This window comes from Labrus mixtus, chromosome 17, assembly GCF_963584025.1.
Source record: "Labrus mixtus chromosome 17, fLabMix1.1, whole genome shotgun sequence".
Classification (NCBI taxonomy): Eukaryota; Metazoa; Chordata; class Actinopteri; order Labriformes; family Labridae; genus Labrus; species Labrus mixtus.
The window spans coordinates 12,955,787-12,977,991 of NC_083628.1; the positions used below are offsets into that span (position 1 = coordinate 12,955,787).

General features: G+C 39.2%; 1 protein-coding gene across 2 annotated transcripts in view; it reads left to right on the forward strand.

Annotated features, from left to right (window-relative positions):
• Positions 1-21,939, forward strand: part of rai14 (retinoic acid induced 14) — a 39,738-nt gene extending 17,799 nt beyond the window's left edge. The window contains exons 3-21 of one of the 2 annotated variants that reach the window (XM_061061009.1): positions 2,862-2,992; positions 5,818-5,906; positions 6,232-6,296; positions 7,744-7,801; positions 8,399-8,469; positions 12,189-12,289; positions 12,428-12,612; positions 12,898-12,923; positions 13,322-13,408; positions 13,894-13,983; positions 14,406-14,543; positions 15,052-15,153; positions 16,494-17,183; positions 17,709-18,190; positions 18,508-18,676; positions 19,321-19,488; positions 19,576-19,734; positions 19,821-19,886; positions 20,191-21,939. In XM_061061009.1, the coding sequence (XP_060916992.1) occupies positions 2,862-2,992; positions 5,818-5,906; positions 6,232-6,296; positions 7,744-7,801; positions 8,399-8,469; positions 12,189-12,289; positions 12,428-12,612; positions 12,898-12,923; positions 13,322-13,408; positions 13,894-13,983; positions 14,406-14,543; positions 15,052-15,153; positions 16,494-17,183; positions 17,709-18,190; positions 18,508-18,676; positions 19,321-19,488; positions 19,576-19,734; positions 19,821-19,886; positions 20,191-20,277 (2,964 nt within the window). In that variant the 3' untranslated portion in view covers positions 20,278-21,939. The remainder of the gene's footprint in view (positions 1-2,861; positions 2,993-5,817; positions 5,907-6,231; positions 6,297-7,743; positions 7,802-8,398; positions 8,470-12,188; positions 12,290-12,427; positions 12,613-12,897; positions 12,924-13,321; positions 13,409-13,893; positions 13,984-14,405; positions 14,544-15,051; positions 15,154-16,493; positions 17,184-17,708; positions 18,191-18,507; positions 18,677-19,320; positions 19,489-19,575; positions 19,735-19,820; positions 19,887-20,190) is intronic. The other variant, XM_061061010.1, reaches the window with a different exon arrangement.
• Positions 21,940-22,205: the final 266 nt, after the last annotated feature.

Genomic DNA, 22,205 nt, shown 5'->3' on the forward strand with positions numbered 1-22,205 from the left:
GGATTAATAATGCGTACAGCGTTTGGTTTAACTATGGTTTAGTTTTAGGTGTCTCTAGAAAATAAAGAGTTAGATACATTGATTTGAATCAGCTCATTCGGCAGAGCTTTTATGAAAATAAGCAACCGAGACGGTCCAGTGCTGACTATAAAAGTTTGACTTCATTTAAAATGTTGTAGCTTGAGTAAAGTCAATTTAAAGTACCCCTCACCTTCTGCATGATGTGACTTCCTTTATTGAATGCGACATGTAGCCTACAGGAGTGGCTTTGTTTGACTGTTGTTTCCGGATCACAAAGGCACTCAATTATAGCCTCTAAGAGGTCCACCCTTCCTGATGTCCATAAAACATGATAAGAGGATTACTGGGTACCATGTAATCATGTAAACAAACAACTCTCCATTCTCTTTCAAGAATATAGTAAACTCATGCAACAGAATTCATTCATTTAAAAAAATATTCCATTACACTCAGTCATGCCTTATTTGTCTATATCCAGCGTTTTCTTTTCAGTTCCCCCTCCATCTCTTAAGTGAGACTATTTTTAGTGTTTGACTGCCTCAGCACACTGGACGCTGGCTGAACACATGACTGCCTGTATAAAACCATGAGACTTTTCATTCCAGCACACTGGGAGGCAAATCCAGCCAACTCTGTAAAAACAAGCCAAACTATCCTCAACACCATATGCTGTGTCATTAATAGCTTCAGCTCTCTCCTGATGTTTCATGTTTCACTGCACACCGATCATAGAGACGAACAGATGCACATTCTCTTGTCTTAAATGTTCCACTTTCACCTCCATAGCACCTTACTCTACCATTGTTGATGTTTTGCTCCACATCAAAAGATTTTTCCACAGAAACTGTTTAGCAGAACTGGTATGAAGGTACAGAAGGAATGAGTGAGCCCTACAACTTTAAGATGAAGTATTGTCTCGTAAAGAAGATTCAGCGTTTCCTTCCAAACACAAACTACATCATTGAGGCCTATAATGTGCATGAATCAGTTATACTTATGCTTTCACATGGAACATTAGCAAAGCCAAATGTATATACATCTTCAACTTGTCTCATGTTGTCCCTTATAGTTACACATGCTTTTACTGACATTCTAGCTATGAATCTATCTAACTCAATGTCGTTGTTGTATTTGCTCTGTTTCTCTTTATCCCTCTTTCTTTCTGCATCTCCCTCTATCTCACTCACCAAGCTTAACACAGTTTCTGCAGCTTGCTGTTCAACATTAGTCTGGTTCTACTCAAGGTTTCTGTCTGTAGAAGGGCTGTGTTTCCTTGCCACTGTAACTTTGCTAAACATTTCTTAGTGCTCATGATGGATTGATGTTGAGTCTTTTGTAAATAATATAACAAAGTCTACGGTCTAGACCTCTCTTTTGTAAACTGTCTTGTGATAACATTTGTTATGAATTGGGGCTATACAAATAAAGATTGTTTGATAGTTTCACATAACTTACTCCAGATGTCAATCAGCGGAATAAAAGGGTGGATTCATATCTCCTTCACATGTATGTGTCATGCTTGGCTGAGTGTTTTTAAACCCAGTCTGTTATTTCCAGTCTGTCAGAGAACTTTCTCGTCTTACAACTCTTCACAAATAGCATCTTCACTCCTCAGTGCTTTGAAGCCTGGATTACAAGGAGTTGTGTGGGTTGTTTCCTTTACAACTCTTCTCAAGAACTTTCTGCCAGGAAAAAAAAAAAAGTTTCTCAATGATTTTAGATTTAATTTTTAGTTTATAAAAGACCATAAATATAGTACCATATTTTTGATTTCCCCACGGCTCCACGTTAATGACTTTGTGTCTTTTAAGCTGCAGTGCTCAGCGGTCATCCAAGTGGTTCCAGTGACAGAAAGATTTTTATAGCCCTGCATTTTCCACCAGCTGTGCAAAATATATTGCCTTGATAGCATGTGGATGTTTGCCATGTATCACTATGTTGACTTATTGCTGTCTTAAAATAGGGTAGAGTTTACCTCCACATGTATTTCTGGAGTCAAAGAGTTCACTCAGTATCACATGAAGGTCAGTAGGCTATCAGGTCAAATCTAATACCATCCCAGCTCTTTGAGTATGAACAGGTAACTGCTGGGAAGGCTTCCACTGGTGATATGTTTGGGGTGCATGGTTTCAGTTCTGCAACTGTCTCAATCTCAAAACTGTTTGTTCATGGACAGACTCCTCCTTTCCTACTTTTTATTCCTTAATTTGTTTTATTAAAGCATGTGATTCCATCGTCTTTTTATATTGTTATTGATGATTTGTTTTTGGCCAGAGGTGAACAACCTGTGGTGGACTTGTATTTTGTGCCATCAGACTACAGTGTAGCAGACTCTCTGTGAGATCATGCTTGAAGCTTTCCAGTTGCAGACTTCTTTATGTGAATAGCCTGTCACTGATACAAATGTGGGGCCATTTGGTGTGTGTGTGTGTGTGTCTGTGTTCCCACATACAGATAGAAATATTTCATGTGGGCTGTAGCAGAGAAAGAAAAACATTCTCTCCCCTTGAGAAACATTACTCACATTAAGGGCATCTCGGCCACTTTGGCTGGCTTACAGTTTTATTGTCTTATCTGTCAATGTCTAATGATGCAAGTCATTGTAAGAAATGTATTTTACTGTAAGAGATAGGCTTAATGGTTGATGTCATATACTTTTCTATACATATGTCACAAAGATAACAAAATAAATATATATAAAAGATATGATTTAGATCATGTTGTTGTCCAAATTCTGCTTTCACATTTACTACTGATTACTCTTCATATCGTTTTGTTTTCCTAACCCTATCTCCTTCACTTTTTCTCGACCTAATTTATTTTCTGTCTTCATCTTACAGGCCAACGAGTGGAACAAAAACGATGAGCGCCTGCTTGCTGCGGTGGAGCATGGCGATGTGGAGAAGGTGGCGTCACTTCTTGCCAAGAAAGGTGCCAGCGCTGTAAAACTAGACAGCGATGGAAAATCAGCGTAAGTTAATTACCAATAATATACCAAATAGTTCAGAAAAAAACAGCTTAGGTACGAAGTGTTGACTTTATTATGCTTAATATACTGTATTAATGTATCTCTCTCTATTATCAGTTCATGATCCCCAAAGGAGCCAATTACCTTTTGAGAGCAGCAAAGTAAATCCATAGCACAGCATGCCTACTGCAAATTCTACTCAAGCAGAATAATTAATTGGCAGAGACAGAGACAAAAGTCTCCTGTGGCTTCTGTATGATGTGAACTGTATGACATGGGGAAGCAGCCAAGACATTTGGATTCAGATTGAATACACTGACATGACTGCAAAATAAAAACCAGAGTAGAATAAAATGTGCTAATATACAGTTTGCTTTCTGTTTAGAAGTGTTAAGTAAATACTAGGGCTGTCTATGCTGACATGTCAACACATTGAGTGTCACTCCCCTTTATTATCCTTTAAAAACATGAGATGATGATAACAAACCGTGAGGCAGACTCAGCAGAGAAAAGAATACCTGTGCTCATCTTACCGAGCCACTTATGAATCGTCCGTCTCCTCACCGCACTGTGATTAATTATGCTACATTTTTTAATCAATTGACAGTACTTGTAAATACAGATGGAGCTTTATATGGTCTATTGACTTAGATTACACTTTCACAGTGTGTTAACAACAAAGCTTTGTTAAAAAGTATTAAAAGAAAGAGTTAGAATTTCAGTTAAAAAAAAATCTGGTCTTGATGTTTTTGTGTTCCCTTTCAGTCAAAGGCTAACATTTTTACAGCAATTTCTTCTTAACTTCTCAAGTCTTGAGCTTATGAAACGCCTGTCACGCTCCACAGCACAATGTTAAAAATGAATGGCTGATCTAAAAATACTGCTGTTTTTATTGGTTCCTAAAAGGTTGACATTTTCTACCATTCACACAGCCCACCTAGCATTCAGTGCTTCGAGAGCCAGTTAATTTCTGCAGAGGCAGTGCAGCTCACCGCCTCACCGTTTCATTGTTGATAACACAGAGACTCAGTGTTAATATTTGACCTCTTTCTTTTTCTGTAACACAACACCCGCTGACCTCAATGTGCTAAGCAGCTCACGCAGCGCTAGGAACATCAAAACACAGGAACAAAAATGTAGGGAGAAACGACTGTGCAGATTCGCACATGCCGAAACAAACACACTGGCTTTTTGTTCCCTTGCTAGTTCAAATCCTTGACCTCTTCTGTGTGTGTGTGTGTGTGTGTGTGTGTGTGTGTGACTGGAACAGACGCATGCATGCAGACGTTTACTCACAGGCTTTTAAAATCACATGAATGTGAATGTGATTCTAGATCTCAAACCTCCGATCTTTTCAGAATGCACAAAGGAGGAGTCTACAGTATCCCTATGGTGATAAAACTTGATTGAAAGGCATGTGGGCATAGTTGTGTGTAAGGGTGTGTGAGTGTGTATCCTACGCACACACCAGAGGAAGGCCTGGCATGTGTAGTGTTTTTTTCTCTCTGCTCGCTGAGGTGGAAAGGGGTCGTATTGATTCCCTGCATGCTGCACACATATGCACAAACAGACAAGTTAGGTGTAAAAACTACATGTTGTGGTTTTACAGGGAGTTATGTGCTATGCTATTTCTAAGCCAGGAGCAGAAATTCCTTGTTGTAGTTGCCAGAAATATAAAAAAATCAAGATCAGCTTTTAATAACAGCTTTTGGTGGGTATATTTGGTTAAGCTGGATTATTTGTGCTGATGCATGAAGCTCAATATTTCCCAAAATGTTCAGATGTTCAAAAAGTCATTCAGACCCTAAGAGCTGTGGTTTGACATGGGGGACATTTTTGAGGAAGCCAAGGTGAGAGGTTGAGTTGAGACAACATCTTTAATCTACATGCATTTTTTGGGGTGATTCACGAAAAGAGTATGTCACTGCTGTAGAAGGAAATGTAACATAACCAGATGTGCTATCATAGCTCCTGTTTTACACAGTTATATCAGACGGATGCAGAACTTCAGATAACACTTCTGACACTGACACTCTCTTCCTCTCTCAAACACACAAACCCTGCTGTAAGCGCTCAACATGCACAAATAGTTTCCACACATAACACCAGGCAGAATATCTATTTTACAACATGACCTTAAAACTGACAACCTAGTGACCTCCCACAACTGCAGAGGCTATAAACAACGTCATCTAATAAGGTAACATCACCTGAATGTTATCCAGGTAATGGTGACCTCCTACTTGTGCTGTCCATGGTTGTTCATTTCTGCCAACATCAGCAAAAAAATAAGTTTTTCAGTAAACTGATGAACACACTTGAGTAAATCCAGACAGGTAACACAAATTAAACGATATAACCACATCAAAATGTGCAAACAGCCTAATGAACAGTTTAGTCAACAGTTAAGCCGCAGAGAGAGAAGGGGGTGTGTATATCACCCACCCTATTTGAAGAGCAATATTCTTCTGTCGTTCAAGGTAGTGAAATAAGATGGTTATTGACTGGAAGGAGTGGCTAGTTAGCCGTGCTAAACTTCTGTGGCAGTTTAGTTTTCCATATTTAAAAGTCCAGCTCCCTCCTCTCTTTTGCTGTTCGTTGCGCTAGTTTTGGAGTTAGTCTGCAGATTTCATTTTAACTTGCTGTTGAAGTTGTATTTTAGTAAAGGTATCCTTCAACTGATCGGTTAAATCTTGATTTTTCTTCCCACAAGGGATGCCAGTGAATTTGTGAATTAATTCACGGCCACCGTAGTTTCACCACAGATGCTTTGTATAAGTTGTGTTTATTCAGTTTCTAATTATTTTTGTTTTTGAATTTGTGTGCAGTCTTCATGTAGCAGCTGCTCGCGGTCTGACAGACTGCCTGTCTGTCATCTTGGCTCATGGAGCTGACCTGTCAATCACTGATGCTGCAGGTATGTACATATACAGAGGTTAGAATATAAGGCAGTCAATCAGGTGTTTAATTTTGATACTTTTTTCCCAGTATATATTGCAAATAGAAAGATATTATACAAGTTTTTTTGGGGTAATTGTCATTAGGTTTGGATCATAAAGGTCTGATAACATTTGATGTTTAAATTAACAGAAAACTAAACTCATTGTATAATTAGTATTTTTCATACACACTCTTAGATAATCCCTCTTAATTATTTTTCTTTTAAATCTTATTCAATTTGTCACCAAATTTCTGTGGTGCTATAAAATGTTAAGCTGTAACCTTTGTTGTTTCATGTTCAGGTTTGAATCCGTTACACCTGGCTGCAAAGAACAATCACATTGAGTGCTGCAAAAAGATCATTCAGGTAAGGTGGAGAGGGAAGCCTTCAGTAGGTATCAAATTGAAAATTATTGTTATCTCTAAAGCTGCTATGTTGTATTAATGCATGACCAGAAGTCTTCACAGTGATTTACTATCAGTGCCGGACAGTATTTGGGATCAAGCTAAATGTATTCAAGATATTTTGTACAATAAAAGGTGTAGGAAATATTGACGTCAGAATGTTTTAATGGCAGAGCGTCTAGTCTCCAAGCAAGCCTTCTTATTGGACACATTAGCTGATGTAGCAAAAAAGGAATGTGTGAAAGCAAGAACAGAATGAAACTCGCTCTCTGATCGGTCCCATTTTCTATTTAGATGTCTTCTGTGTTCTGCCTCATTTCTTCAGTCTGCTGAGTGTGTGTGTACGTTAGTGCAGATCAGCAGGAAGACACACACACACAAACACTTTCACGAGCTTCTTCCTGCTCGGGTCTGCTGACCTTACTGTCCCATGACAGTCTGCAGCATCTAAACAAACACACACCTGCCGGGTCATACATCCATGCAAGCCTACCAAAGGTCCAAACAGCTAAATTTAACAGCTTGAAACAACCCTTTTACTCTTGACAAGACAAACTGCTTTGTTTGATATTTTTCTGACAAACTAATGTGCTGTTCTTAGACATAAAATTGGCAAAAATAACCACAGTTTGTAGTCTGTAACATGCTATTACTTTGCTACTGATTTTAGAAAATACTAACATCATTGCTGATACCTGATGAACGAGCTGCTGTAACAACAGAAATGTAGATTTTTTAAGGTTATTGAACAGATCTTGCAAAATATTTAGGTAAAATACGGTGAAACGAATAATTAGTAGACTTGGCACTCTAAAGGTCACATATTTTTTCCTCCTTTTCAACAAGTTTAAATAAGTCTCAGAGCTCCTGTAAACATCCACTCTGATCCTGTATGCAAATGAGCTGTGTTCGACCACGCACCTCTGGAAGGGCTTGGGTGGCTCGGGTTTTCTTGCACCATGCCCGATTGTTTAAGGCCAGAAAGCGGACTCAGAGGGAAGAACAAAAACCTAGCTGTGGGAGTGTTACCAATCTGGGGGAGGGGTAACTTCCCTTTGTGATGTCACAAAGGGAAAATCTCAGAACGGCCTGCTTGAGCACACATTTTCTGAAAACTGGAGCAGGCAAGAGATGGAGAGGATGGGCTTTAATCTTAATTGGGGGGCTTGTAGACAGACTAGGGACATTTATCACTGTTAAATGTGGTAAAGTGTATTTTGCATTCTATTTGATCTTAAATGTGCCTTGAAGGCTGTAGTGCATGTTGTATATCCCATTTTTTAACAATGAAGTAAATAACAAAGGGAGCCAAATAATTGTAAGAGTATTTTTGACCAAACAAACGTTTCATTTATAAAGCATGTGTGAAATTGATTTGCATATCTAATACGCCTCTACTTCCCCTTCAGAGTAAAAGTCCTGTTGATGCTATAGACGGCTCGGGGAAGACTGCTCTGCATCATGCTGGTAAGTGTCTCAGTGTCCTCAATTAAACCTGAGTGATTTTAGTGAAGATTAGTGAGCTCAGACTAGAACGTGGGAAACTATCTTGTGAGATTACGTTTAAGCTCTTCTATTCATATTCCATATTTGGAATGAAGTGGTTAAACATTATTTCAGACCGTTTTGGTTCCTTGAAAGATTCTCATAACACTCAGGTGTTGGAAAAATTCTCACAGACTTCATCTTTAGTTCTTTTTTCATAACAAAGCCACTATTACTAAAATAAAACGTGTTTACATTGACTTCCACTCACACTGAATTGTACAGTTCTTATTTGAGCTTCTTTTTAGTTTCTGCTGCTTTAAGATGACCTGGATACTTAGGTAATCAAATGGTGTTGAAATAATTATTTTCAATCAAAAATGAATAAAAATACAGAAAACAATGAAAAAATGAAATATGAATAAAAATAATTGTTAAATAAAAACAAATGCTCAGAATTATTTCTTGAAAGTAAATATTTTTATTATCTTGCAGAACTTTATCCTAGACCAAACGGACTACACTACTGCATGCACTTTTTAATATTCTGACAGATATTTAATTTTATTTTATCATCAGCTGCCAGTGGGAACATCCAGACTGTCCAGCTGCTGTGTGAGCTCAAAAGTACCGTCAACCTCAAAGATGCCGTGAGTCCTTCTCATTTTTCTCCCACTCCTTCTCTCTGAGACATATTTTTCTTGGCAGGATATTCAGAGGGCTTTGAATCGGAATAAAAACCACAGAAATCTGTTCAGACTCATTCCAATCGACCTCCCGTTATTTGAGGAATTTGTTAAAGAAAGGTGAATCACTGTTTGTTGTGGATTTCCTTTAAGACTTTACCTGTGTGTTTGACCCTGTGTTGTTAACGGTGCTTTTAAATGCACTCAAATAACTTGTGTGAAAGTTTAGTTGAACCTGTATTCTTAATATGTTTTTAAGTTTATTATGGGAACAAAGGTAATTTACTCTCACTGCTTTAAATCCACAATATTTAGGATCCTTGTTAACTAACACTTTTCTCTTGTACTCCTTTAGATAGTGATTCATATTGTACTGTGTGTGTGTGTGTGTGCGCGCGTGTGTGTATGTGTGTCTGTCTTCCTGATAATGTATTAGGTAGAGGGTCAGTTTACCGTGGGAACTCTGCTCTAAAGCCGCAGACATGTGGTCTCCATTGCAGCGATGCTCCATGCCTGTGGTTTTTAATCCAACTGTGGTGTGAAGGCATGATCTTTTCTGGGTGTATTTGCATAAAGAAGAGCGCAAGTGACTGAAAAGAAATGGAGAGAATGTGTGCGAATGTATTTCCTTTTTATTGCCACACAACAGCTGTTCTGTTAGAGATTAACACACTCACAGTCAGCATCCCTTTTGCCTTAGGGTTAAAATGTTGTGCTCTTTCTTATTTAAATCCATCCCTGCCTATTGCTTGTATGCGCCTTGTGTAAGTTGTGGCTTTTAAAACGCTCTATGCTACCACTTTGTACCAGTTAAGTGTTGAAGTATAGTGTTTCTGAATTCCCCTTCCTCTAAGAGCAGACCCAGTGAAACATTGTAGGTTTTCCTCTATGGTGTAAACACATAAAAAAATCCCCCTAATCAATTCCAACAATATGTACTGACTTTGTTTTAAAGAAACTACATTATTCATGGGATACATTGCATGGTCACCAAAAACACGTCATCAAAATTTAGAGTTACCCGTGCAAATGAAGTTTTCCATATGTTAGATGAGAAGCCATGTTTTTGTAGAGTAGTGACAGTTCTTTGGAGCTGTTTTCTTCTGCTCACATGAACAGAAAACTTCATCAAACATACTTTTCTTTCCCAGCCTTAATCATCTGCAAATGTGGTGTGTGAGAGACTTGAGCAGCTCTGTTAGCCGTTAGTAGACATGTAGACGGAGAACCACAAAGAGATCTGGAACATATTTCTGAGTGAAACATGCCAGCTTGTTAGCATAGCCTCAGGAATACATACTTACATGGCTGTAACAAATATCTCTTCCTGATCTATATTTGACTTATATAAACACACAGCAAGATATAGAAAGAAACGGAAGAACGTCTGCCAGGTCTCACATGTGTTTGACAAAGAATCAAGTAAAATGTAAACTGAAATCCTGCTCTGAGACACTGGCACTATTCAGAATAAAAGCTTCCTGATGTTTTCAATTGGAAATACTTTTTGTATCAAGTACTTTATATGACTCTCGGTATTGAGACAATTTACCAATCATGAGTTTGGTTTAAGTGGGTCAAAGAGTCTTGAAAGGCGCAAGAAAAACACACAAAAAAACATGACGGTACTTTCTTCACCTAGGAGTTGAGGCATGAAGCTGATAATATGCAGAAATATACTCCAAATCAAAGCTAGCACACATAGCACCTTGAGTGGGGTGAATAAAAATGTTGTGTGCCGTGATGACAGCTTAGACATTTTGAGAAATTCTTATTAGATTTTGTCTGGTAACCACTGTTTGGTTGACAAATTAGCTGCTGTGCAACAGTAACAAGAACACAATTGATGACCTGTGACTTTTCAACATTTGAAGCTCTGCTTTGTTTGTTGTTCATTAAAAAAAAAAAAGATGCTGGATCCAAAAGATACTTCTCAATTTTTTAAATCCATTTTGGACCATGTAATAGTTTTAAAGCCAATTTAAACTCTAATGTGTGTTTGGATGATCATTATTGTCACATTAGGAGTGTCTTCATCTTTATAAAGGTGCATCTCTGTGTTAGTTTGCCTTGATTGACAGACCTCTCAAGGTATCACACTTTACTGTGATGGTTGCCACTGTTCGGCTGGGAACAGACTTTACCTTGTTGCCCAAATTAGGTATTCAGACTTCAAACTGTTGTGATGGCGGTATCTTGGAAATAGATCCAAATTAATAACGTGTAGACAAACAAGTATGAATACACCTGAGCTCTCAGATTCACAGAAACAGACATGGCAACCGTTACAATGAGAAGAAAAAAAACATTCAGTAGGAACTGACTGAGACTGAGAAGAGCAGACACAAACAGGTCTGTTAAAGTCTTCAGCAGAACCCACAACATAGTTTTGTTCTCTGTGGTGTGTGGAAGCAGCAGCCTTGTTTTATAGAACACAGAGTTATGCTGACACACGTTGCTGTTGCTTGGCAATCTTTTCAATCATTCAATCTTTCTCATTTCATAACAAATGTTATCTGAAGACTCTTGACATAAAGAGCAGGTGAGCCAACATTACTCCACCATGTGCACAACACTTGGCAACATTTAGCAACATAACAGTGGCATGGAAAAACTGCCCAGAACCACTCTCATGTTGAACAGCCGTCTGATGTGACTTTGTTGTCTCTTTAGAAAGAGAGAAAACAGAATGACAACAGCAACCGCAAAAACACCAACAAATAAAACAGATGTATGGCTACAATGCCAGGAACTACAGTTAAAGTATATTTGCTATTCGCACTAACAACAAAGTGTTTCTGCTTCCACTTAATTGGTAACTAGATTTTGTTTTACTTTGTTTAATTTTTGGCAACATAAATAACCTATGTAAATGTCTACTCACATATTTAAAACTGAATTACTTATAGTTATTACACTTTGGATGTTGAATGTGTGGTTTGTTTTTGTGCTGTGCTATCATTCATGTTAACTGTAAACACACTGATGCTTTTACACAACCTAACGCATAAATAGAGTTCGATTAAGTTGAAGTTGTGTTTTATGCACTGTGGTTCTGTGTTTGAGAAAAGCATTCAAAGCCTAGTCGAAGACAAAATGATACCACAATGAGATGCATTTCAATTTCTAATGTCATCATGCTGAAGATGACGTAGCCTTTGTGGCCACAGCTTCTTCCAGAGTGAACACAGCCCTGCAGGGGCTCAGCCAATCAAATGTCACTGTTAGATTTAGGTCATAGATAGTTAAGGTTAGGTTAAATGTCATACTGGGGTCAGGATCTGTCAGTCTTTTTGTGAAAAATAGGGGAAGCTACGCCACATGAAATACAGCCTGAGTTGCCTAACCCAGGCAAATACATTCTGGTGAGCATCTGCTCGTTTAGAATTATGAATGTATCATTTTGGGGATTTTCCCAAAGTTTATGCCACTGGAGACAGATGGACGGTGTTTGCTTTTCTGTTTATCTGCTGGGAAATTTCATTTAGGAAACATCCACTCCTTTTTCACATGGATCTGAGATTTCTCTCACCACACAGACACTTGAAATACTGCATGTGTAAGCCCATGTCCTGATGTCATAGGGGATAAGTTATGTAGCTGTGTGTAATGTTGGTTTAAGGTCCCTCTATAGAATGATTTCAAACATATCTAATGTTTTCTAATCTCTGTTTGTTCCAAAGGACGGACTCACCCCTTTGCTGGTTTCAGCCAAACACGTTGATGTGTGCAGCACTTTGCTGGACTACGGTGCTGAAATCAACACTTCTGACAATAGTGGCAGGTACAACCACAACAACTACACACAACAAATTCATGAATCACACATCTAATAGCAGAGATGATTGATTTAAGACACTTAAGTTCTTTGGTGACTGATGGATGCAAAATTGGTGGTCATGAATATTTTTCTGTGTAATAGGACAGCCTTGATGCTTGCCTGTGAGTCCAACGCTGTGTCTGTGGTTGAGGTTCTGGTTCAGCGAGGAGCAGATCTGTCCGCTGTGGATTCACAGGGCCACGATGTCGCACACTACGCCAAACAGGCGGGTAACTCTGAGGTCAAATCTGCGCTTACTGTTGCCCTAAACAGAAAACATGTCTCAGGTAAGAGTCATGAAAAGAAGATAACCCAAAAAAAGACAGCATGATCAATGCAAACACAAACACAAACAGAAATGTGTTGCCTCATGGTCCAGACATGCATTGCTTTAATTTGAATTTAGAGACCATACTGCCATCTGCAGGAGTTCTTCAGTTAGTGCCTTTTTTCTTTTCTAACTTAGACGTTAGTTGTTCTCTTTCACTGAAATTTGACCATTGTAGGAAAATGTAAAAGATTCAAAGGGAAAGCTTTCATTTTTTTCATGACCTTCCTGTTTCTTTTCACAGATGTAAAGTCTCCTAAAAGTCCACAGGTAAGACATGGATCTATTCCTTTCATACTTCTCTTCCCATCAAAGTAGGGGCAGGCAATCAAAGTAACCCAAATGCCCAAGCTTAAAACATCAAATCAGCCATTGAAGACAGTTACAAGCCATAAGTTGGGTTTTGTAATTCATGCTGACGTTGAGCTAAAAATGAGCCACTTGCTGTTGTGTAGCTTTACTGTATTGATAGTAGATTAACATCAACATTTCTAATGTGACAATATCAAAATTCTTGTGTATAAATCTTTTAGCTGCTGGCTCTGGGAAACCAAAGTAAAGTCTTACTATAGTACTCACTCATTCTTCTTTTACTAACCAGCACTGAATCCTACCTCTCTCTCTCTCTCTGTTTCCTTTTTGCTCTTCTTCTTCTGCTGGCTCCTCAGCATGATCAAGTAGCTAAGCTAAGTGATGAACGGATCACAACTCCCAAAAAACGAAAAGCACCTCCACCTCCTATTAGCCCACTGCAGGTAAATGCATGTCTCTGTGTCTGTCTGCTTGTTTTAGTGTGCCTCCCTTTACATGAATGCATGCCTGCAGTATACAAGTCAGACATGTATGTGTCTGGTCTGTTACTGTTTATATATGATCTGTGACAGGATGGGTTTTTTCTGTCAGTCTCAGGAGAACACTGAGTGACAAAAAAACACTCATGTAGCGTGCTTAAGTTGTTTATTTAAAAATCTATGTTTGTGTTCCAGTTTAGGATTTGCAAATATCTACATTTAACTTGTGACTTCACTGAGTTGTTGTAAAAGCGTATTAACATTTTGAATCTTAGTTCTGCAACAAAAATTAGAACTTAAGTGTTTTTATTATTGCTAACAGAGTCTTTTAAAGCAGCTCTCAAGAACAAATGAGATTTTTCCTCCTTAACTAGTCATGACAAGTGTCCATGAGGAAAAATAAATACAAAACTGGTCAAGTAAGACTAATTAACTTAATCCTTCTTCAGAGTTCTGGACCCTCCTCTCCCTCATTCATCACCTCCTCTGGGACCCCTGCATCCAACACAAGTGACACTCCAAAAAGATTCATCTACAAGGTAAAAAAAAAAAACCTGTCCTCAAAGCAAATGTAAGAACTGAAATATAAAGCAGTGGGGTTGCAAGTGGATGAGTGTTTAGTTTGCTCCACATGCAGAAGCTGAAGTCCTCGAAGCGAGCAGCTCAGGTTCAAATCCAACCTGTGGCTCCTTTCCTGCATGTCATTCCACTCTATCTCTCTCTCTCTCCCCAATTTCCAACTCTATACACTGTCCTGTCGCTCAAATAAAGGCATAAAAAAAATCACTCTTTCTGGAGACTTTAAGGAAAAAGGAAAGGTTGAATAAAATTATATTCGTTATTTACACAAAGTTGTCAGTAAGCTTCTCCTTTCACCTTTTACTCTTTCTTATCCTTGTCCATCTTCTTGCTCTCCTCCCCGCCCATTACCCGCTCCCGTCACTCCTCCCTTTTGTCAAAGGAGGATGAGATTCAAGGAACGCCACTGAGAGAAGAAGTCGAGAAGCTCCACGAGGAGAGAAACATGTTGCTGGAGACGATTGAAGACCTGAAGCAGTCAGTGGAGCAGACGGGGACTTTTCCTGAACAGGACACAAAGGTGAGTAGTGACTGTAGTGACATATTAGTGATACATACGAGCAGTATGAGAAGACCAGGTCTGTGTCAATGACTTCATGCTTTCAGTTTGAGCATTAGAAAACACTGCTGTAGAGTACAGGACATGTTTAAATATATTTACTGTTGTATTAACATCTAAGTTAGTTTGACCAAATTTGATTACAAAATTAAAGTAAGTAAACCTTTATAAGATGACCTTTGATTAATAATTAACTTCTTTCTATGTATGCCACGTTTACCTTGTCTTTGTCGTTGTTAATATCTTACATCAACATTGTTTTTCCAAGTTAAATTCTAAACTCTGACAACACAAAGCTGTTTTTCTGCTGAACTTTTTCACCTTGGGCATTCTTGAAGGAGGTCTAACTTAAGCTTCAGACGTGTCTGGACTCGTTTTGTTTTTCAGGAGGTAGCTAGTGGTCCCTAACATTTCTTTTATGTTTCTCTGTGTGTCTTTGCATATGAATGTGTGTATGTTGTGTTGACAGGTCGAGCACAGTTTTACGGCGTCTGCAGCTCTGGTTTCTGCTCTGCAAGCAAAGATTAATGCTCTTACTTTGGAGAACCAGCAACTTGCAAGCAAACTGAAGGTATGAAACCCATTCATTCCGAAGAATGAATTAACAAACACAAAGAGTTCAGTCACAATAACAAGGCAGAGAAACAAAGGCTAAGGACTTAAACTACAGGAAAAAGCATTGACAAAGTAACAAAATAGTGTTTTTATTTGATATATTGATGTAATGAACAAACAGTGTCATTGTTGTATCATAATAAAATACAATTCAATGAATGAGATGGACTTGAAGGAAAAATTCAATAGAACTTTTCACTTACCTCTGAAAGCCATACTCTCTTACCCATACATGCCTGTGTTTCCCCTACCATTCATTTAGAGTGGTGGCCCACCACCCCAATGCGACCTCCCGCCCCTCCAAAAGAAAGGCACAAAATAATTGATTTTATTTCAGCAGATCATGAACGCCTCATGCGCGTTTCACTGTCCTGTCCAGCTAATTGAGAAATACATTACCATACAATTTCCAGAATGCTAGTACGGTTTCTAAGTTGTGAGATGGCAGCCTACATCCAGCTCGTAAATTTGCCTTGAGCCCACCCCATGTTGACGTTGTTTTCAGGTCGAAGTCAGACTCGGTGTGTGTCGGGGTGACTTAACTTTGTCAGACGTGAATCGTGCAGAATAAAACAGTGATTTTCTCTGAAGGCACATCACCTTTACATATAATTTAATTAATATGCATTCCCCTCATGTTTTCAGCATTTAAGCAAAGCCTGACATGCTGTCAAAAATATTTTGTGGTATCAATATTAGCTTTATAAAATAACACAGCAGAGGGGCAACATTAAAATCGTCTTACCTTATTTTGTTTTAAGGACCCAAAAAAAGAACCATGTCTGAAGTCAGTATTTAAATTACTAACAAAAAGAAACATGGTTCTACATCTTTTTGTTCTTTTCCTTCAACTATTTTGCCTCTGAACATGTGATCGGGAGGATAAAGGAAAAGAAATGTAGTGTAGGGAAAACCCTGCAGGCACTCAAGAATTTAACTGTAATCATTGAAAATTAAACCCAATTTAGACAAACTCGGACTATTAAAGCCTCATAGAATCATGGCTTAAAGCTTTGAGGTTTTATTTGTTCAACAATCTTTTATCACCCACATTGTTGTCAGAGCAATAAATAATTTTCAATAGGTTTGACAGAGAACAAGTTTCTCTTATTTTATATTCTATAATCGTTTGAGTAATTTGGGCAAAAATGCTAAACATATTTGATCCATAGCTTTGCTGCTTCTCTTGTAATTTCCTCTTTTAAGTGATTACAGACTTAAACCACAACCACCACTTAAACCATTAACCTCAATCTGAACTCTAATCATTCTCCTCCCTGCACCCTCACCTCACAGAGACATCCGTCCCTCCAAGGAAACGAAGACCTGAAGGAGGACAGTCGCCCAGACAGCATGGCCTCCAACTCCTCCTTCCACTCCACCCAGGATGACTTTGAATCTCTTCCACAGGCGGAGAGGGAGGAAGGTACGGGCAGTGTTTCTGTTCAACGAGAGGACGAAGAGAGTGAAGCAGGAAGAGGAGGGAGCAAAGAGGAGATCAGACTGTTGAGACAGGCACTAGAGGGAGTTCAAACGAAGCTGTTAGAAACCAGGAAGGAGAACCGCTCACTTCAGGCCCAACTGAAACCCGATAGAGAGGAGTGTGAAGGTGTGAGGGAGAAGGGACGAGAGGCTGAGCTGATGGAGAGTCTGGCAGAGCTGCAGGCGAAGCTGACAGACACTCAGGAGAGATACCACCAGGCTGTGGAGGAGGTGGAGGAACTCAGGGTGCTTATGGGAAGTGGAGAAGGTGATTCAGTGGAAAAACAGGAGGTGCAGAGACGTTCCTTGTCCACACTTGAACAGGAAGTAAAACAGCTGAAGGTTCAGCTCATCCAATCTGCAACCGAGCAGGAGAAAGCAGCACAACGAATCAGACAGCTGGAGGACGAAGAAGAGAGAGAGGATGGAAAGGAGAATAACGAGAGGAATGCACAGATTGAGGAGCTGTACAAGGAGGCGCAGGAGGAGATTAGGATGCTCCAGGTAAACATGGTCTTATTCTTATCTCTAAATATCTGTAGAACTCAAGGTGGAACCATTTTGCAAATCAACGTGTGCCAAAGAGTCTCGAGGAGTTCTTCAGTACACATTGAGCAGCACAAAATCTGACACAATGCCTCAAGTGATGTCACCTGAGGCAGCATTTGTCACAATAAAATAGAATGTAAAGCTACATTAGTAAACATAAAGCACCTCAATAACAGCTTCAGGTTTTAACAGTTGAGTTGTTGTATGAAAAAAAAAAGAAAAATGTAGAAAGATGTTCATATATCACTGACTGCTCCATTGATCTTGATTGCTATAACGTCTACAGAAGGGTTTTTATAGGAGTTAAAGAGAGTAGGTGCAATTGATTCATCATATTTACAGAACATCTCTTATTCTTGAATTTAATTGCATATCAAATTTATTTCTTCTCATGTAAACCGCTTCATTGAAAACTAACCTGAATCATAATATTTACTTAATTCATAATAATTGTTTCATTTTTCCTGTCATGTTGTTCAGGAGGCTCTGAGAGGCACTGTGCCAGTTGAAGCTGCAGCCAAAGACTTTGAAGAAATGAAGTCTGAGCTGAACGAGGTCATCAGCGGGCTACAGCGCCGCCTGCTGGAACTCTCACACTCCTACAGTGAAACTAAGAGTCAGCTGAGCACTGCACACAAACAGCTGGCTGAGGCTCAGTCTGAGAGCAGCGCGGCTTCATCTCCCTCCTCAGAACAACAACAGGTACAGGTGCTGAACAGCAAGGTGGAGGAGCTGCAGACACTAGTAGCTGAGGCAGAGAAGAAGAATTCAGCCGCTCAAAAGGAGATTTTACAGTTGAGGCAGGATGCAGAGGCTCAGGCACAGAGCTCAGTTGCCCTCGCAGACCACACTCATGTGATGTCATCGCTTGGAAATGCAATCAAAGAGCTGGAGAGCCAGTCAGAGGCTCTGAAAGAGCAGCTCCAACAGAAAACCCTGCAGGTGGAGGCTCTTCAGAACAGGTGAGGAAGAAAACTGTGATGTCATGGTGATGTTGGTAAATGGATCTTATTCTGCAAAGACTTCATCTGGGGTGCAGACAGCTTTATTGATTTTGATTTACCTACTCAAGTATTTAAATAATATGCAATATTATATGTCAACAAACTACAATCCAGTGTGTAGGAGCTGTGGCAATAAATATCAAAATCACTTCTTCTACTCTAGTAAGAGCTGTGTGTGGAACTACTGAACCAGCTTTACTAGCCTTCATGTCTTGAAAGAATGTACTCGAGGGTTAGTTGTCACCATGTGATGCTTGTATCTTTCTCACATAAAGGCTGACAGCGGAGAAAGATGTCAATCAAGTGGATTCAGTGTCCCGTGTGGAGCATGACACCACTCGAGAGCAACTGGAGGGTGAGGTGAACCACCTGACGCAGCTCCTCCAGGGGGCCCTCAGGAAGCAGGACGAGATGGCTCTGGAGTCTGCTGATGTTTGGCAGAAGGTAAGGGGATAGCAGGAGTTTAGTAAAAACATTTTTTAGTCCCAGCTCAGTTGAGTTCTTCATTCTGATTGGTAATTAATTATGCCATTTTTTCTCAATTACAGTATAAGTACCACTGCAGTCCTTAACAAACCATTGCTACAGATTTAATTATATTCCAACACGATCTCATCACTGTAAATCGTATCAATTTTAACTAAAGGGTTAATAAACAAGTATTTGAATTACTCTTTTGACAATGGCAAAAAACATGAAAACAGACGCTAAACAAGTCACAATGTAGGATACAGTGGAAATCTTTGGATTGAAATGATTAATTGCAGCTGAGGCTAACGTTAAGCTGTCTACAGAGTTCACAGGAGCTATGGACGCACTTTAAATGTAAATGTTTTAGAGCAAGAAATGCAAACATCTTTTGAGGCAATTAAATATTTTCTTATTAAATCATGTCACTGTATTGAGTTCAAGTTGCTGTGGGAGTTTTAGGTGAGTTGCTTGATAATGGACAGCATGCCGGTGATTATAGCAAAAATAAACTTCCACAGGGTGAGGGTCTCCAAAGGGAAGTCTTACATACTGTAAACGGTCTTGTCTTTTTAAAAATGTAACTTACCAGTACCTGTCCACACACCACCATCCATTAGGCGCGGGAGAACCGTGCAGAGGGGGAGGCCCTGCAGGAGCTGGTGATGTCCAGGGAGAAGGAGAACCAGACGCTGACCTCCAAGCTGGCTGAGTCCCAGGATGCAGTGTGTCAGCTCAAACAGCTGGTGGAGAATCACGTCGCCTCAGAGAGAGAGAAGAACAAGAGGGTCAGTTATTATCTACAGACGTGTCATCACTATTGTATTATTTGAGACTCTTCAAAGTTTACCACATTTTCTGTGTCCCCCTCTCAGATAGACGACCTGTCACGGGAGGTCGGAAAGCTAAAGGACGCCTTAAACAGCCTATCACAGCTCTCCTACACCTCAGGTTCTCCCTCAAAGAGGCTGCAGCAGAACCAGCAGCTGGAGACGATGCAGCAACAAATCAAACAGCTACAGTACCAGCTCGCTGTAAGGGAGAACACATAATAGTACCTAATATTACCCTTAGTACACTTAAGTCAAATTACTTGTACTTATTTGTGTTCTCTTGGTAGGAGTCAAAGAAGCAGCACCATGAGATAGTGTCAGTCTACAGGATGCACCTCCTCTACGCTGTCCAGGTAAACGTGTAAATGTGTCCTTGAGTTTGCCGAAACATTACCGGTATTACTTTAGTTCACATCTTCAGTTCTCAAGCAAAGCTGGGCCAAATTTCTTGGTGGATTTAAGATATTGTACAAAACACACAATTATCATTCACCTAGTTTGCAACATGTCCCTGAAGAGTCTGTGTGGCTGTATACCAACCCGATCTGCAGAGATGTTTTGTTTGTTGTTGTTCATCCAGCCATAAATATCATAACTTTGATTTTACAACGCATTCATTTGAAGTGAATTAACTAATCCTCTGCTGTGTCTCTTCAGGGTCAGATGGATGAAGATGTCCAGAAAGCCTTGAAGCAGATCCTGATGATGTGCAAGATGCCAACTCAAGCTAAGGAGGCCTGCTGAGACACACCCGGCTCCCTCAAAGCATGTTGAGAACTAAATAAACTGAAGTGACCTGCTGCTCTCAGGTGAATCTGACGACGCACTAATGGTCCAAATTCACATGTTGCTCGTGCTCCTACAAGCAAGGCCAACGACACATGGTGCCTCTGGAAAACCCTTGAGTATTTGTTAATGAGGAATCGGTTTACAGTCATATGTTTATGCCTTTGTTAGTGCCATTTTGACCTGCTAACATCATCACTTTGCATACTCTAAATCAGCCATCTGACATTAAATGAAAAGCCAAACTTTCAATTTCAGTTAATACACATAAACACTACACTTTGAATGTGCAGTAACCTTAAAGCACACGTGGTTGAACAATGCAAATATACTTATGTGTACGCTGACAAACCTACATGTACTTGTCCACCCATTGAAAGTACTTTGTTTCTGTTACAATGCGCTTAGAGAACTATAGAATCCTCAGCAGGCGCTGCTGTTAATAGTATCGATTTTATGATACAGCAATGTTTCTTTGTTGTTGCATTGTTTTGTGGCTGTCAACACTTTGCTGATACAATCTAAATGATTTGTCCTCTCTTATCGATGCATGTGACTTTAATCAACGCCTGCCTAAAAATCACAGAGCTGTTTTTTTTGGCTGCACTTCTATGAAGAATAAGCACAATACTGTCTGTAATGCTATTTTCCTATTAGCACATAAAAAATACAAAATGTATTGTTATGGTTGTGTCATTGAGTTGTGTTTGTTCAGTTACTGTACTAAATGAAAAGGTTTGATAGCTATATTTGGATGAATTAGAGACTTTTCCCCCCCCTATGTAGTCAATCCACATCTGAAATGGTTTATTTACCTGTGTTATTAATATTCTGCATTTAAGGGGGGGGAATAGATTTGTTTACTGTAGTAAAAATAATTCAGTTGAACACACTTTAACCAACAGGCTCAAGTTTTTTTGCCTTTTATACTGAGAGGAAACATTTCTTTTCTCTTTCCGGCTCCTACACTCTGGTCTTTAGTGTCCTACTTTAAAATGCATGAAGATGTGTTGGCTGAAAGCACAAGTTGGGTCATTTTGACCTTTTTCTGTACAAATTATTAATTTATTTACATTTAGCCAGACTTTTTCTCCCCGTAAGTGTTTGTTGTAGGTACGGATGTTAACTGTGCAGTGTTTGGAAACCCATATGAAATGCATTTCATTCAATGTGTCTTTTGAACTGTTGGCACGCCACACTCCTTTGCCTTAGTATTGTACTTAAAGCCATACGCCCGGGGACATCGACTTCCTTCTGAACAGTGTTTGACTCTATAGCATTGATTGGTAAACTGTTACTTGATGTAATGAATCCTGACTGAAACTCCCATCCCCATTTCTCTCTCAGGAACATTTTTTTTACTGAAATGATTTACACCTGAGATTTGTTCCACCCTGAGTAGAGCTTTTGTACATTTCAAAGGTCGTAGAGTATCTCTAACAATTGATCTCCCTTCTCTCTCCGTACCTTGACTCAAATATTTTGTAACTAGAAAGGGAAAAGAAAAACAACTCTTCTGTTGTTTGTTCACTAATGGTTTTGTAGTTACAATTAAAAAATGCTTCTTTTTTTTGCCAACTGCTATTTTTGCCTGCATAAATACATTTTCAAGATACTGTTTGTTTGTGTTTTTTTGATTGATAATCCTCATTACATTCACCTCATAACTGTAAAACTATGCTAAACTTTAGCATAGACTATTCTCCATTTTAACATTAATGTATGAACATTTTTCAGGGTTTCAACATTCTTTATACATGAATAACTAAGTCCAGTGAGAAAAGGGGGAGACTTTTCACTTCTCCTAAATGAGGATGTTCATGTGCTCTACTATTCAGCTGAATCTGTTCTGACCTGAAAACCTTCATTACAAAAGGAATGATCCC